The sequence below is a fragment of the Colletotrichum higginsianum genome, chromosome 5, assembly GCF_001672515.1.
Source record: "Colletotrichum higginsianum IMI 349063 chromosome 5, whole genome shotgun sequence".
Classification (NCBI taxonomy): domain Eukaryota; kingdom Fungi; phylum Ascomycota; class Sordariomycetes; order Glomerellales; family Glomerellaceae; genus Colletotrichum; species Colletotrichum higginsianum.
This window is the reverse complement of record NC_030958.1, coordinates 1,766,568-1,782,148: the sequence shown is the minus strand read 5'-3', so window position 1 is coordinate 1,782,148 and position 15,581 is coordinate 1,766,568. Positions and strand designations below refer to the sequence as shown.

Sequence of the window (15,581 nt, the reverse complement as noted above, 5' to 3'; positions counted from 1 at the left end):
TATGCCGCCCAACCCTGAACGCCAAATCATCAAATCCAATCCTACACACAGGGGATCATTCCGATCCCTCCTTCTCTTCCGACTCTTTGTCTCCCTTTGACCCGCTAATCTTGTCCCACACCTTGCCAAACTTGTCCGTGAGCCAGTCCCAAATACCAATCATGGCTGCCTTGCCCTTCTGTATTGCGTCTTCTTCGGCGCCCTGGCTTTCTTCACCATCATCTCCACCCTGCTTGTCCTCTGTTGGCGCCTCTGCCGATGAAGGTTGTGGGACGGGATCCACCTGTATGGGCTTCTCAGGAGTTGATGAATGAGCCGCTGTTGATTGCGCCGAAGCAGTTGTCTGAGAGGCAGTGGTTGTATACGGAGGAACCGGATCCTCGGGTTCTGCTGGAGTATCTTCAGACTTGTGAGTACCCACGGGCCGAAGGGGTAGACGTAGAGTCCCGTTGTTTGGCTCGGGGATAAGACCGACAGAGTCGCAGAGAATGTTGTACACGTTGATATTTTCTACTCATGTCAGTATGACTTCACCAAGTGATGAAGTGGAGGTGTACTCACGGAAGACATCGATCTGGCTGTTCGGCGGATGGGGGAAGGCCGGTCCGCGGGCGATAAAGATGGCACGCATGAGAGGGTGTTCGTGGTCATATCCGTGCAGTCCACGGGGTTGGTAGACCGAACCGTCCTTCAGCGCCTTCGCCACGTCCATCTCGTCCTTCGTGACGATGGCCCAGCCAGCCTTGGGCACGATCCAGAGCGGCGCAATGCGCTTGTTGTTGGAGAAGTGATAGCGCTCAGGCATGTTGACATCACGCAGGTAGACGTCGAAGTTGGGGTTCGTCTTGGCCTTCTCAGCCAGACCGTCATACAGTCCCTGGAGATCGTCGGGGTTCTTCGGCCGGAGACCGTAAAGAGGCCAGCCGTCGGTGTGTTCGATCTTGGAGGTATCGACAAGGTCCTCGAGCTGCAACAGACGAGTAGTATCTGTCGTGGCCATGCCGTGGTCAGAGACAACAATGACGTTAACGATATCGGTGAGGTTGCGTTTCTCGAGACCGAGGAAGAGCTGGTCCATCATGGCATCGGTGACCTCGATGGTCACGCGAATTTCCGTGCTGTTAGGCCCGTACCTATGGCCATCCGCATCAACATTGGGCACGTACGCCGCAATAAGCTGGGGCCGCATGTCCTCGACCTTGGCAGTCTTGTCCTCCATGCCGGGCTTGTCTAGGAACTCCAGGATCCTGCTGACCTTGTTGTCAAGGGCCTCTTTACCATTAAACCTGTCCAAGAAGGTCGGCTCAACGCCCAGAATGTGCGCCTCACTGCCAGGCCACATGTGAATCGCGGATCGAATGCCCTGCCTCTCGGCTGTCACCCAAAAGGGCTCGCCCTTCCACCACTTCGCATCGAGACTCCGTCCAGGATCGGTGTAGTAGAATTCGGCCTGCATGTCAGGATCCCAGAAGGTATTCCCCACGATACCGTGGCTCTCGGGGTGCAGGCCGGTCGCCAGGGTGTAATGGTTCGGAAACGTGACGGACGGGAAGGCAGGGAGCATGTACTTTGGCGACACACCCTCTCTTACGAGGGCGTTCAGTCTGGGTGTGATGCCGCGCTGCAAGAAATCGGCACGGAAACCGTCGAGGCTAATGATGATGGTCGTCGGTGCAAAGAGCGCCGTGCCGTTGCTGAGAAGCTCCACATTATGCGCCGACTTCCTCCCGAGAGATAGCTTCCACGCCACCAAAATCAGGATCGCGAAGCCAACGGCAATCATGCTGTGTATGACGAGCCATCGGCGCCAGCTCCGCCGCTTGTCCGTCTTCGCGTTGGTAACCATTTTCAGCCGCTGCCGGTCGATCTCGTCGCTATCGTCTCGTTCGCTGCTCTCGCCGGTCGAGCTACCCTCCTTCATGCCGCCCTCTTCCATCTCGTACATCAGCTCGCCGTCCTCGCCGTGGGTTGCCTTCTCCAACAGGCGATCTTTTCTCTGTTTCCTCCTCGTCCGACGCTGCTGGCGCTTTTCCTTGTCACTGAAAAGGTTTTCGGACGAGCCGTTACTGGATCCGGGAAGCTGGCCATCCACTCCGCGCCCGAACAGCTTCAGAGGGTTCGGCACGGCGAGACCAGACCCGCGGCGCTGGAGTTCCTGCTTCTTGCGCGTCTCCGCGACAAGCGTCTCGACCTCCTCTTCCTCCATGAACACTAGGCTATCGGCGGCGCGCAGCTCGCGGCTGTTGCGGGCACGCAGTTGCAATTGATCATCGTCGCTGTCGCTGTCCTGGTCGCTTCGGCTATGCAGAGATGAGGCGTCGTCGTCGTATGTGTCAGGGGCCAGGAGGCTTGCGTTGTCACGGTCCGTTCGGGACCTCGAGTTGAGGCGGCGCATCGGCATGGTGGGCAGTTGCCGGATGCAAGGAGGGTTTTCTCTAGGTCATGGACCGTGGATGCTCGTGAGACGTAGCCTCTTTGGAGAGGATCAAAACCGAGCCGAAATTATTCCCCTAATTTACGGATTCGAAGTCGCCGCAAGTGGAATTCGCCGCTCCCCCTGTTGTGGATCACCTTGATGGCGCCTTATCGGGGGGCGATAGGATCACGTGGCGATCCGCAGCATACCCACCCCATGTTCAGGGTCCAAGTCTCGGTCTGTCACTGGCCCATCAGTTGTAAACGGGGCCGAGCACGGAGTGGCCCCGTTCCGCATGTTCTCTATGATCCACTTGGCGTACGGCTAAAATGAGCTCTATTATTCAGCTAACACCCTTTTTCAGTCAACTTGCTGCCGGGACAAACCTGGCATCGCCTTGCCATCTTATATTTCGCCGTGCAATACATTTTATCAACCGGTTTGTTCCTAATCCTGATTTAGCTTGACCTACGATCTCCGACACATTGGAATTCGCGTCTACTGCAGCTCTATCGTTGCCAAAGAAGGGCCCAGCATGACTCTCGCGTTGAACATCGTCTGGACTGCTCAGTACCATTACCTAGGTATTGGAAGCAACCGCAGCATTGCAGTACTCGTTATTCCCGTCCTCGCAGTTCTGGATTGGGGAACATACGCTAGCCTGAACCGTATAGTACGTGCATTCAATAGTTGACCTGCCATCTCCAATTGTGTTGAAGCAGTGTGGGAGGAGAGCTGAACCGAACCCTGCTCGGCAGGAACGGCATCCTTGCGTGCTATGGTGATAGTGGCGCTCCGCGTCGCATGGCTCGGAAGGTGATGCCTCAAACCGCACAAGGCGCCTCTCCGTAGACAAAGGCGCGACCCCTGAGGAGTGATCGCCGGGGAAATGTACAACAGATGACTGATGCTGATTCTCAAGGTAACAACAGGTGATTTGAATGCGCGTTTTCTCGAGGTCTTCCATGTAGCTATGGGGACTCAGACATCCCAAAGGACAGAAAACGGTACTTGTTTTGTCCCACGACTAGGATCAACGCCAACGCGAAAATGCTTGTTTCCTGATTGTGCCACAAGCTGACAGCGCCGTAGACACATCGCCGGGGTTGTTGCCACTGCTGATTGGCAGCCTGGGCGAAGAAGCAACCTTCTCTATGTCCACCCTTTTACCTTCACACCCTGTCCTGTGACTCTGTAGAACCTATGAGATGCATATGCGCAATAGGGTGAGACCGAACTGGCCGTGTCAGGGTTTCGGGTGACATTCATACCGAGTGACAGCCATTTTCTGAACAGGCCCTTTTGAAATCTCGAGTCCAAGGTGCTGCTGCCTGTTCTGTGTCTTCCGTCGCAATCATCGACCCGCTGGTGGCATTTCCAGGATGCCCTTGAGTAGTCACTCCAGAACCATCCGTTGTACTTGACATTATTCGGTAAATACCGAATAACACAACCTTTAGCCATTCCAGGACAACTTTGCATTCATCATTACAGGACCTGCTACCCCACGTCCAAACCTCGCCGGCATGCCTCGGCACCATGCATGGAATCCACCCTTTGAAAACCAACGTCGTGTTCCGGACGCCTTCTTGGAATCGCGGCGATGGGAGCCCGACGAGTGCATCTAGTCCGATCATTCGCTGGAATTCGCGCAACGAGGTCTTCAGACGGTTTTCAGACGATGCGACGGAGGACGATGTCCAAGTCACCGGAACAACATTCACGTAGGTCAAACACCAAACCCACTGTCGTCGCCTGCCCGGCGATCTTGACCCCTCCTGCGGGGCTCGTAGCAGACTTTACAGTCCCACGAGAAGCGCATGCTAAAAAGTGCAACAGGAAAGCCGAGACGGCTTACAAGAAGGCTGTGAAGTCCTTAGAATCCCATCTCAACAAGGAAGATGTGGCCACCGTCATATCCAAGGGCAAGAACGGCAAGGAAATCGATGCCAAGGAAGAGCTACATCAGGTCGTTCGGACGATCCAGAAGACCAAGGAAACAGAGCTAGACGAGGGAAAGACGAAGAAGCTCATCAAGTGCTTAGACCATTACCAGGGCGTTTTCGATATTTTATCGCAGGCAGAGTTCTCGGGCTTGCCGCTGATCTGGGGTGGTCTGAAATTCATACTCCTAGTAATACTCTTTGGTCTCGATGAGAAAGAGAGAAAACGGGCTAATGGTTTGTAGGTGACGAAGAACAGCAACGAAGTCCTCCCCAAGGTAGTCGATGTGATGATTGATATTGGCCGGAATCTTGAGAGGATACGAGGATATGCGGCCTTATACCCAACTCCACGGATGCTAGAGTTCACGAGCGAACTCTACGCTGCCATTGTGGAGTTCCTCGAGAAGGTTATCAAGGATGCGAAGAACGCAGAGAAAAATATTCTCAGTGAGAGATTCCAGGCCGGGCATGGTTGGCAGACCGCTAACGAGTGTGCAGAGCGCACGATGGCGGCTTTCCTCCAACCTTTCGAGGTTCGGTACGGCGACCTACTTTCCAAGATGAAGAACACCCTCATGCACATCCGCGAGGACGCAGAGCTGTGCCTACACGTACGGCAGGCCTTGACGAGCCATGCGATAGACAGATACCGGACGGTGTTGCCGCTGCAACGACATCAGATGCATCAAGCCTTCAAGTGTACGCAAGCCAGCCCGAGACAAGCAGATAAGTGCTGACTTTCCTTTGTAGCAATCTCCGAGAACCCGACAGCAGACCTGTTCCAGGCGATACGGAAGAACCTGTTTAAAAAGTTCGAGGTCGAAGCCGGATTTCACCAGGAACTGCAAGCCACGTACGAGGTCACAACGTCAAAGGAATGGATCGAGTGGTTCCGGATGGAGCAGAAATATGTGCCGTCGGGATACTCCCACCAGACGAGAGTCATACAGGCGGAGTGCGATGCCCCGGATCCCCAGCACGCGCTGGTCTGGAAGAAACAGCAGCGCAATTTTGCATCCCACGTGCCATCGGCATATCTGATCTGGACGCGCGGGATGACGGCGCAGTCGGCCATCGCCTCGCTCGTAGACCAGATACTGGTCCAAAAGACGGAAGTCATGGCCGACGCGGGCATCGAGATGGACCAGTTCAAGGAGGCCAACAACAGCGTCAAGTCGCTGTGGAACTTCTTCCTCTATCTGACGACGGTCCTTGGCGGCTGCATGGTTTACATTACCATCGGTTCCGTGGGCGACCACGAGTTCGGCATCGTGAGGAAGTTTGTCAGCATGGCCAAGACGTGGAAGGGCCCGCCCATCAACGTGACGCTGATCCATCCGTTCAACGACAATTTTGCGCGGACGGACGATGTCGTCAACCTCGATGACAAGTACGACGTCCACCCTTCGCTCACGACGACGGACGCAATGCATCACGTGCTGCTGTTGGAGATCAACACAACAAGAAAGGTCTCGGACACGATACAGAACCTCCTATGGGAGACGGCGTGGCGAGAGGTGCGATACGCCGTCATCGGCATCGCGCTGACGCAGGTATTTGAGCAGATACGGTCCGCCGCGACGAGGGCTGCCCAAGGGGCGCCCCGGAGGGAGAAGTCCTTCGGCGAGACCGATTCCGAGCACTGGGAAGCCGCAGTGGCGAAATGGATTTCCAACGAGTCGTGGATCAACATCTTGCGGGAGCAGATTCAACGACACATCGATATAGTCGATATTCACCTGCCCCCTGATAGGAAGGAGCATCTGGAAAGCAGGTTGGGGCTGTTGGTGCTCGCCGAAGACGGCGAGTTTGGCTCGAAGCTATCGGAAGCACAACGGGCTTACATATGGGCGAACCTTCAAGAAGCGATCCGGCCCGGCACGGGCGAGATGTTTTGTAGCAAAGTAGACGAGCTCCTGCGAGCGTTGCTGGAAGACTACCGCGACGCCAACTCAGGAAAGGAGGGAGAGGCGGAGGGATTGTCTTACCCCCTCGTCAACGCGTATTTCGGGAAGAGCGGGCGGTGGAGGGACACATTCTCCGAGGAGCAAAATTTGGTGGCGGACGGGATCACGACTGCAATTGAGGTTGGTTTTCGGGATTTGATCCAGGCGCTGGCATCGCAGGGAGATTCGGCATAAATAGCATGATGTATTTTTTGGGCCGTAAACAGCGTATATGAGTATACACAAAACGCAACTTATCATGCAATCATCATCATCCATCCGTCCATCCACATACTGTCTATGAGCAATCTAGCACCATGCGTAGTACTCATTGTCCTCCCACACAGCCTCGCTCTCGCCCTTCCACCGCAAGCTCGGGATGCTCCCATCGAGCCTCTCGTCAAAAATCACCCGGACGGCGCCCTCGGTCCGATCGCTGACCCTCTTGGCCGAGGCCGAGATGCCCTCGTCGGGGTTCCATACCAGGACCTTGGCGAGCCCCCAGTCCGCAGCCTCGAGCACAGCGGCGTGGAGTAGCGCCGTGACGTCGGCCTCGGGGTCGCCGCCGACCCGCAGGACCTTGAGTTTCTTCTCGCGGAAGTCGTGGTCCCAGTACACCCACGCCTTGCCATCAGCAGTAGCCGCCCCGCGGCGCACGACCTCCCGGTCGACGAGCTCCTTGGCCATGAAGCCATCGCGGGTGAAATGCCACAGCATCTGGTCGCCCGACGGTGCGAAGGCGACGTGCGTCTTGCCGTCGTCGGGGAGGCTCGCGAGCTTCTTCCTCAGCAGCTCGACGTCCTTGCCACAGAATTCGGGCACCTCCTCGGCCGTGAGGTATCTCAAACCCTGAAGTGGACTCAGAACGGAAGTGTCGTCCAGGATGAGCGAAACTTGAAGGGACGGATAGACGGCCCAGCCCATACGAGCGTAGTAGATGGTGCCGATATCGCTGTAGAGCACGCTTGCCCTGGAGTCGGCGTCCATGGCCTCCTTGACGCCGTTGAGGAGTCGAGTCGCCATGCCGTGGTTGCGATGGGTCGGGTTCGTGTAGACGGAGGCTATGGCATAGGCCTTCTCTTCACGAACGGCCGGGCAAGAGGGATCGCGGACGAAGATGGTCTTGGCGGTCGCTTCGCAGGACGAGATGATGTGCTCTGGGTCGGCCGGGTCGAAGAGGACGTAGTAGCTGCAGTTGGACGAGAGGGCCGTCTTGGAGAGGGCGAGTTCACGGGCAACGTAGGCCTCGAGGGACATGGGAGGGGCCCATGAGACGCCGTTAAGGCGCCATGCGGCCTCTCGCTGGGCTGGGGTAGCCGAGGCGAACTTGACGTTCTTTTCTGAGGCGTGCTGGGTCACGATGAGGTCGGCCATCTTGAAGGGGCGAGACTGAAGGTGAAGAAGGTGAGTCAGTGAGCGGGAGTAAGAGGTGAAAGTGAATGACTGGGAGATGAGTGAGTGAGGATGTGAGTGGGGGATGAGAGGCTCGAAGTTGATTTTAGGTTGAACATGTGGTGTTGCAGAAGTGGCTCGAATGGTCTGGCTTTTCAGTTAGGAAAACCCAGCAATCAGACGGTTCGAAGTCGTCCGAGAACTCGGCTTTTGAAGCTCTTTGCAGTATGAGGCAATTGACTCTAAAGTGGATGCAAATCCAGCTGAGCTCGAGTCAATACTGATTTCATCATGGCAGAGCTTCAGGCTCCCACAGCGGGGTTGGGGGGGGGGGGGGGGGGAAGTCGGCGGTAACCCCACTGACAGAGCTCTGGGGGCCGTCCATCCCCCTGGAGGCCTCATTAGAGCCACGCCCTGTCCCCTACCGACCTATAAGTGATACGCCCCCCCCCATCACCTCCCTACCTCCCTGTTACAACAGTCACGGCGGTGACAAACCATAACGACTGCTCACTTCCCATCCACACGTCCGTTGACGTGGCTTGTCTGGTCCCCAAAGTCTTTGCTTTTGGCAATGTTCATTGGTGGCTGCATAAGACCTTGAACCACATGTGGGAATCGATAGGCAGTCTGCCGCCTCTTCTTACGCGGAAAATGATGTTTTGTGTGGCTAAGCAGCTACCAGTTCTGCAAAGCGTTATCAAAACACCCTCTCTACAGCTTCTCTACATCCCGGTGCTCATCCTATTTGAGGCTGCTTCATGGAAACGATGCATTTTACTCGGTCAAGATGCATCTCCATACATCAAGCCCGGAATTTCTTATGTCGGGTTCAACGCCAAATGATCTTGCGCTTTGTAAAACACTGCAACTGCAGGTGTTGATTATTGTTAGAGCTTCAGTATGATGCGCTGCGCAAAGAGTCCCACACTGCCATCAGCATGATCTGCGACAAGAGTTGTGTTCATGAAATTAACCCGATAGCCAAGCTTCTCAGTATCGGCAGATCCATCCATGTCTCATTTCCACCCAGATGTTCACCTCGATCCCCGTAGCCTCAAGGTTCGGCTCACCTCCTATCACCATCGTTGTCTTGTTCCACCCAATGTCCTGCGTCATCAGAGTAAGCAAAGGTATTACGTTTATGCAGTTGGTGATTGGTATAATACTTGTTCGACGTATGACGTGTAGCCCAAAGCAAAGGCAGCAACTCATCGGGAGTGGAAGATTGCCAGAACAAAACTCGCAAACCTTCATTCCTCTTCAGGTCTGGGGCGGGCGTGCACCGGCTTCCTGACATTGGCGACGTTGACGACGTGGGGGCGCCCGGTGCGAGGTCCGATATCGCGACGCTTGAGTGTCTTCTTCTTGGGCGTGCTAGGGGCACCGAAGTACGCCGGCGGCTTGATAGGGATCTGCGCGGCCACGAGGCCCAGAATGCTGAGCACAGCGAGGAGGAGGGTGAGGTACTTCATCTTGAGCGATGTGCAGAGCGATTGTGTCAGGTGGATAGGAAGCGAGGGACCGAAAACGCGATCGGTCCGCGGATTCCGGGTTTTTATGTAGGTTTCCACTGCTCATCCGGGTGGAAGCGCAAAAGGTTATGGTAAGCCACGAATCGGTTGTAACACGATTTTTTCTTTTCTGAAGTTCTGCCCTCATAACTGTCTCTATATGAGCTCCTGTGCTGATAGAAGATCCTAAATTCCGCTATCAGGAATCCACGAATTGTCCCAACTGACGGAGGCGCGTATAAACGGAAGTCTCTTATCCCAGGAAGCCGTGAAAGGCCACCAAAACCAAGAAACCCATCGCGTACGAACCCGGAGTACCAAAGCGCACGGCCCCGCCTGTGACCACAACGGCGGGAGAGGTTCTCGTAGGATCTCTGGTCGAGGACGCCAGGGTGCTGGCCTGTAGCGGGGCTGTCGACTTGGATTCGCCGCCGGCACCGGCGCCAGCAGGCCGGGTGGGTGTCGGAGTGGGTCTTGATGCGGACCCATGACCCGAGCCGACCGACGACGACGCCGGACCAGAGCCGGGAGGAGTCGAGGGCTCTTCGACGCCAGGCGGACAATGCCCTAATTGCGAAACTTTTAGTACTTGTCGTAATCTTGCTCAACGATCTCCAAAACTCACAATGATCATCATGAGGCACACATCCGGACTCGTCGGTGTTGTCCGCAGAGGTGGGTGAGGGAGCTGATGCGCCTCCCGGCGGAGTCGTCGGCTTAGTGACTCCTGGAGGACAATGCCCTATGGGTTGAATTCAGATCAGCCTTTCCCGAGTATAAGGTCAGTATTATACTAACAGTGGTCATCATGCGGAACACAAACGCCGTCATCAGCGTCGCCGGGATGAGTCGGCGAAGGTGCTCCGGCGCCTGCTGGTGGCGTCGTTGGCTCAGCAACTCCAGGCGGGCAGTGCCCTTTTTTCTAAGTTAGCTTGTGAAACATGAAAGAAATATAATGTAATGCACTAGATACTCACAGTGATCATCGTGTGGGGTACAAGCCCCTCCATCAGCAGGATGAGTGGGAGAGTTTGGAGAACTAGATGCTGTAGGAATGGACCCGGGAGGATTTGAGGGCTCTTCAACACCAGGAGGGCAGTGCCCTTTGTATTCGAGTAAGCCCCAAGAACTCGCGAATAGTGAATGATACGATACATACAGTGATCATCGTGTGGAGTACATTCTGCCGCCGGGGCAGAACCGGCTGAAGTAGTTGGCCGTCCGCCAGCACTTTCAGTTGGAGTTGGCTCTATTCCGGGAGGGGTGGAAGGCTCTTCAACTCCGGGAGGACAGTGCCCTTAAACATCGTTAGCTTACGTCTTTTCCTTGGATTCTCTGGGGCCGCCTAGATATGCTCACAGTGATCGTGGTGCGCTTCGCATGTCCCCACAGGGCCCGCCCCCGTGGTCTTGCTCGGTTCTTGGTTCGCCGAAGTGGGTAAGAAGCTACCTCCAGGAGTTGTCGTTGGCTGAGGCACTCCGGGAGGGCAGTGCCAGTGATCATCATGTGGCGTACATCCAACTTCATCGGCACTGGTTGTGGTGATATGTGTCGACGATGCTGCAGCGGAGGGGGTGGCCGTCGGTTCGCAGTGCCCTATAAGTCGATTAGAGCCACACAGGCACGGGAAAAGGGCACTTTATATGACTTACAATGATCACCATGAGGGCTACACAGGCTGCCGGTAGGAGAAGGGGGCAGAGTGGCCGTCGACGTCGGACACGTGGTGAAGACCGAAAGGGATGTGAGAATGCTGTAGCCGGCGCTACGGAGGGCGTTGGAGTCGTAGATGCCATAACCAGTGAAACTGCCGCCGGGGAAGGTGTACAGAGAGGTGTGCACAAAGACAGTAGTCCCAGAGAAAGACACACCAGAGGTGGAGAATTTGGCATTCATCGAGTCCATGAACTCAGGCAGGTTGGTGATCGTGGCCGCGATCTGGAGTTGAGTGCTTGTGCGAGTCGTGCATGGCGCGGCGCAATCCCAGTGGTCCTGGTGGAATCTAGTTCGAGTAAATTAGTATAGCCTTGAAGGCATATGCAAAGAAATTTTCGCGTAACAAGATCGCGAAGCGTGAATGGTGAACTGAGAGGGACTTGGACGATGCCGTTGTGAAGAGGGACCCCACGGGGTCGATGTATGACATGAGAAATGGGCAGAGACTCACGAGCAGTCGGCGCCGGTGGGAGATGGTGGAATTATCCCGCCTTGAGGAAGAGCGGCGGCCATAGAGGCAAGAAAAAGGGCTCTAGCTAGTCTCATAATGACTGTCGTGTATTTGAAATCTATATTGGCTGCAGAGGAAATAGAAAGACGAGACAAAAATGTGATTGGTGTGGGTGGTTTTATACTTGGACCTTTTCTTTCGCTCGACAATAATTCTCAAGAATCCGACAGCAAGCTATAACACAACAACCTGTCAGTTTTGCTGTCGTCACATCCTTCGGTTACTGGGAAGATTTCTCAAAAAGCCTTCTTCTTTGCGTCTAGCACAACGCCACCTCGGTTGGCATCGCTCCAAACAGCAGCCAACAAACAAAGTATTCACCCATCGGGCCTCACATCACCAGATCTTCGCTTCCATACAAGGGTTCGGAGTGTGAAAGAGCCTGCAGGTGGCGGTTCCAGTGTCGGAGTGATTCGAGTTGTAAGTTGCGTGGGGACCCGGATGGACCTCAGGGGTTCTTTTGGTTGCCAAGACCAGATGGCTTACCTACCTATCTGGTGGTTTTGCGCGGTTTTGGAGACATCAGTCCAACAGTGTGAAGCCTATACATCTAGTGGGCGTCCAACCTGATGCGACCCGGCCTGCGCCAAGGTGGCGGGAGCTCAAGAGTTGAGGTTATCACAAGCTCGATAGTCCAGATGTGGACACATGGACCGAGCTCATCAAGGTCTCCATCAATATGACGGGTTGCATTTGGAAACCAAGGGGGCCGAGTGGTCTTGTTGATCCTGCTCGGAAACATCTGGAAGGGATTGAAGCCGTTTTGTAAGGGAACAGTTGCCTGGTTAGTGGTGTGAGAACCTTTATGGCCTTCAGACGTCAGCTCACCCTAAAAATGTATCGAGACGTTGTTGCAGGCGAACGCTTTCAGGAAGGTAGACACAGCTTTAAGGCGGGGGTCAGCAAGGCCGTTCAGAGGCCCTGGGCATTTTTGTCTAGAAGCAAATAAGCTTATGCTAGAAAAGCGGATTGACCTATGTTGCATCGAGTCTCTCTCCCGCGTCTCATCACCATTGAGACTTGTGGTAAAGCCACGCTGCCGAGTCTCGAAGGAGAAGAGTGAAGAGCGTTGTATCGCTTAGAGATCATCAAGGGATGAAGGAGCGCGAGATGGCTTCATAGACCAAAGCTCGCATTTGAGCTAAGCCTTTTGAGAGAAGCTGTCCTCCATCACGGCTTTGTCCTGGCTTTGCGTACTGGTTAATTTATATATATAGCGGCTGCGATCTCCTCTCGTTTGACGCCTGATCACAACACAATCAACCAAAATCACAACATCTACCTAAAAACAAGCCTCCGATAAAATGGTTTCCCTCAAGATTCTCATCGCCGTCCTACCTTTGGCCACAGCCATGCCCTCCCTCCTCACGTCGTCTCTGGAGGCGCGAGCCTGCGTGCCTCCTTCCAACTGCGGCGCTCCCATCGACGTCTGCGAGTTCTGCTGCGCCTCTACCGTCGTCCCCAACAGCGCTCTTTGTCACTCCCACGGCGAATCTTGCCCGGGCGGCACCGCCTATCACTGTGATTCCGAGCACTAAGAGCTGACGACACCGCCGTCCCCATTACCAGCGCATCCCTCGACTTTGGCCACTCATCGGAGTACCCTGTGAGCCAAGACAACATGGACCAGAAGACTGCGGCTTGAGGAGAAAGCACTGCAAAGCCAATTAAAAGACATGAGAGCATGGGTTGGGTTGGGAGCTCCATCGGAAAGGTTTCGACACCGGCTTCACTTTGACAGGCAACGTAATTTGAATAAGACTTGAAATTTCTTTTCAATATATTTGATTCTATGTTCATTCACGGGATCCATGGTCTTCATCCAGCTAACCGCTTTGCCGAAGAACTTGGTGGGGCCAGAAGATGTGGAACAATACTAGTGCTTTGTTAATCACTGACAGCTTGTGATCAAGCCCCGATCTGAAGCAGGTAGGAAATGGAAACTTAACCTTTAAACTGCAATTATTATTATTCAATGTCCAACTGTAATTCCAAGCCATAACTCCCACACCCGGTAACGCATAGGCGGCGGAGCGTCAACGGAGCATCATCGCCGCAAACAAAGCATCAAATTGCTATCCAGTGCTGTTTGCCGATGCTCCGGCAGTTTCAGGACCGACATATTCTTCGAAATCAATGAGAGTGGTGTTGGTAGCCTCAGGCTCGACCCCTGTTTGCAGACCGCGAAGAGTCCAGTTCGTGAGAGGAGGAAGCCGTCTGGTGCTGGGGTTTCGGAACTGGTCCCAAGCCTGCCGCATCTTCGAGCTGATAATCAAGGTCAGCAAGACGTTTCTTGCTGAAAAGCGAGAAAAAAAGAATTTCTAAAAAGGAAGAATCGGAAGCACACAACTTACACCTGGCCAGGGGTGAAGGACAGTTTCTCGGTGCTGGTGGTCTTGGTTAGTCTCGCTGAGAATCACGTATCAAACTGTGCAGGAAAACGCCTACCAAGTGGAGTACGTCATGTAATTACGGACCAGATCGTGACCGGGAAGCGTAGGGCACGAGTCCTTGCCATCGGTGCACGACAGATCGCCCCTGACTTCCGCCTGCGGGGTATCCGGCACGTGGTCTCCGTCCGGGACAGCACAACCTCCTGCAAACGGGTGGAAGAGGCCAAGCCAGTGACCCACCTCGTGGATGATGGCCTTCTTCGACAGGTAACTGACCATGGCGCTGTGGCCGAGGAAGACGCCATCGATGGTCAAGAGGTCTGCTACGTTCCTCTGCAGCAGTTGGGGAAAGTAGGCGAATCCCAGGAGACCGGGTGTCATGTTGGCCACAAGGTATATGTTCAGTGTCTCGGCGCCACCGGCGCGGACCTGGCGCTGCATACTGAGCGAGGTTTCCGTAACGCGGGTGGAGTATACATACTCCCCATGCACTTTGCCCGGGAGAATGTAGGATTTCAGGGGACTGAAAGAGATTCCCAGACCCGAGTATCCCTCTTCGAGAGTCTCTTTCAGTCTGAGTATTGGAGAAGTCTGGATGAGATTACACGTCAGTGAAGCTCTGTGGACCTGGAGTTTCAGGTTGACGAACTTTAGTCAGTTTCGCCACTGCCTCTGGGTTGCCAACGACGAAAACATTGACGGGGATGTTTATGACGTTCTTGTTATCAGCTGCCAGGTTGAGATCAGCTTCCCGGAGGGCTCCGAGGTCGTCCGAGTCGTCGAGGCGAGCGCCATCCGTATAAGAGCACCAGTGTTGTTCTGTCTGACCAAGGTTTTCTCCGTCGAGAAAAGGGTTCTGGGAAGGCAGAGCAAGTGTGACACTCGATATTGACGCAACACTTATTAAACAGAGTATCCTAAACGGACAGAGCATTTTGTCGATTTGGTAGAGTCCGTTCGGTGGTTGGTGGTAAGTAGGGAATGCAGAATCAAACTTTTGAAGGCGCGGTTTTGGTTAAATAGCTGCGCAAGAGAAAAAAAAGGGGGGGGGTTCACTGCAATGGACCAAAGGGTTACGATTCTTGAGCTGACTATTTATCTTAGAGATTCATAGTTGTGCAGTAGTCTAAATTGTGGGAGGTAACACGCAGGACCTAGAGGCCATTCACCATTTCCGTCAAACCATGACTCCTAAAAGTCAAAAACCAATCCACCCTTACGGGTTGTTGACATACTCAACGACCTTGGGTCCCAGAACCCCTACTGCTGAACCAGAGGGGAAAACCGTGCTCGTGTTGAGCTCGTGAATGTCCAAAGAAGATCATGGTGGGGGATGGGCTTTCCGTACGACGTAGCAGCGAAAGATTGGATTGAAAATGACTGAAACCAAAGGACTACGACGGCTTGGTCGTAGGCATGGGTGGAAACAAGGTGTGGGTGATCCAGTATAGGGGTAAAGTGTGTTTTTCGGCAAGGGCAATGATTTGGCCAGCTGTGGTATCTGGCCATCCATAAAACGGGTTCGCAAACTTCCAGGTCGTTTTGGAAGTGTCAAAGGTACTAAACTCAAATGTGTGTGTGTGTGTGTGTGTGTGTGTGTGGGTATACGTTGTAAGAATATAAAAAAGAAATATGTCGCAAGAGTCGTCGTAATGTGATCGCAGAGAATCAACGTGATGCCGACGAAGAGCGATCCATGCTCTAATGGTCGACACGCACCGCGTAGAAAGTTGTACGTCGTGGCCAT

At 54.3% G+C, this 15,581-nt stretch overlaps 8 protein-coding genes across 8 annotated transcripts; 2 read left to right on the top strand and 6 right to left on the bottom strand.

Moving 5' to 3' along the window:
- Positions 1 to 55: 55 nt before the first annotated feature.
- On the bottom strand, positions 56 to 2,401 carry CH63R_07475 (Type I phosphodiesterase/nucleotide pyrophosphatase; the record flags this gene model as incomplete). The annotated part of the gene is made up of 2 exons (XM_018302450.1): positions 56 to 510; positions 562 to 2,401. The coding sequence occupies 2 exons, from the start codon at positions 2,399 to 2,401 to the stop codon at positions 56 to 58; spliced, it is 2,295 nt and encodes a 764-aa protein (XP_018157228.1).
- Positions 2,402 to 3,955: 1,554 nt separating this feature from the next.
- On the top strand, positions 3,956 to 6,503 carry CH63R_07474 (Nacht domain protein; the record flags this gene model as incomplete). Its single annotated transcript, XM_018302449.1, has 4 exons — positions 3,956 to 4,140; positions 4,256 to 4,550; positions 4,605 to 5,061; positions 5,113 to 6,503. The coding sequence occupies 4 exons, from the start codon at positions 3,956 to 3,958 to the stop codon at positions 6,501 to 6,503; spliced, it is 2,328 nt and encodes a 775-aa protein (XP_018157227.1).
- Positions 6,504 to 6,617: 114 nt separating this feature from the next.
- On the bottom strand, positions 6,618 to 7,682 carry CH63R_07473 (GNAT family; the record flags this gene model as incomplete). Its single annotated transcript, XM_018302448.1, has 1 exon — positions 6,618 to 7,682. One exon carries the CDS (start codon positions 7,680 to 7,682, stop codon positions 6,618 to 6,620), a length of 1,065 nt encoding a protein of 354 aa, XP_018157226.1.
- Positions 7,683 to 8,953: 1,271 nt separating this feature from the next.
- Positions 8,954 to 9,175, bottom strand: CH63R_07472 (uncharacterized protein; the record flags this gene model as incomplete). Its single annotated transcript, XM_018302447.1, has 1 exon — positions 8,954 to 9,175. One exon carries the CDS (start codon positions 9,173 to 9,175, stop codon positions 8,954 to 8,956), a length of 222 nt encoding a protein of 73 aa, XP_018157225.1.
- A 1,635-nt stretch (positions 9,176 to 10,810) lies between these two features.
- On the bottom strand, positions 10,811 to 11,443 carry CH63R_07471 (uncharacterized protein; the record flags this gene model as incomplete). The annotated part of the gene is given in 3 exon segments (XM_018302446.1): positions 10,811 to 10,851; positions 10,867 to 11,216; positions 11,382 to 11,443. The coding sequence occupies 3 exon segments, from the start codon at positions 11,441 to 11,443 to the stop codon at positions 10,811 to 10,813; spliced, it is 453 nt and encodes a 150-aa protein (XP_018157224.1).
- Positions 11,444 to 12,745: 1,302 nt separating this feature from the next.
- On the top strand, positions 12,746 to 13,086 carry CH63R_07470 (EC7 protein; the record flags this gene model as incomplete). The annotated part of the gene is made up of 2 exons (XM_018302445.1): positions 12,746 to 12,917; positions 12,974 to 13,086. 2 exons carry the CDS (start codon positions 12,746 to 12,748, stop codon positions 13,084 to 13,086), a joined length of 285 nt encoding a protein of 94 aa, XP_018157223.1.
- A 430-nt stretch (positions 13,087 to 13,516) lies between these two features.
- CH63R_07469 (Metalloprotease 1) lies at positions 13,517 to 14,768 on the bottom strand (the record flags this gene model as incomplete). The annotated part of the gene is made up of 4 exons (XM_018302444.1): positions 13,517 to 13,706; positions 13,796 to 13,828; positions 13,890 to 14,425; positions 14,484 to 14,768. The coding sequence occupies 4 exons, from the start codon at positions 14,766 to 14,768 to the stop codon at positions 13,517 to 13,519; spliced, it is 1,044 nt and encodes a 347-aa protein (XP_018157222.1).
- Positions 14,769 to 15,155: 387 nt separating this feature from the next.
- Positions 15,156 to 15,581, bottom strand: CH63R_07468 (uncharacterized protein; the record flags this gene model as incomplete). Its single annotated transcript, XM_018302443.1, has 1 exon — positions 15,156 to 15,581. One exon carries the CDS (start codon positions 15,579 to 15,581, stop codon positions 15,156 to 15,158), a length of 426 nt encoding a protein of 141 aa, XP_018157221.1.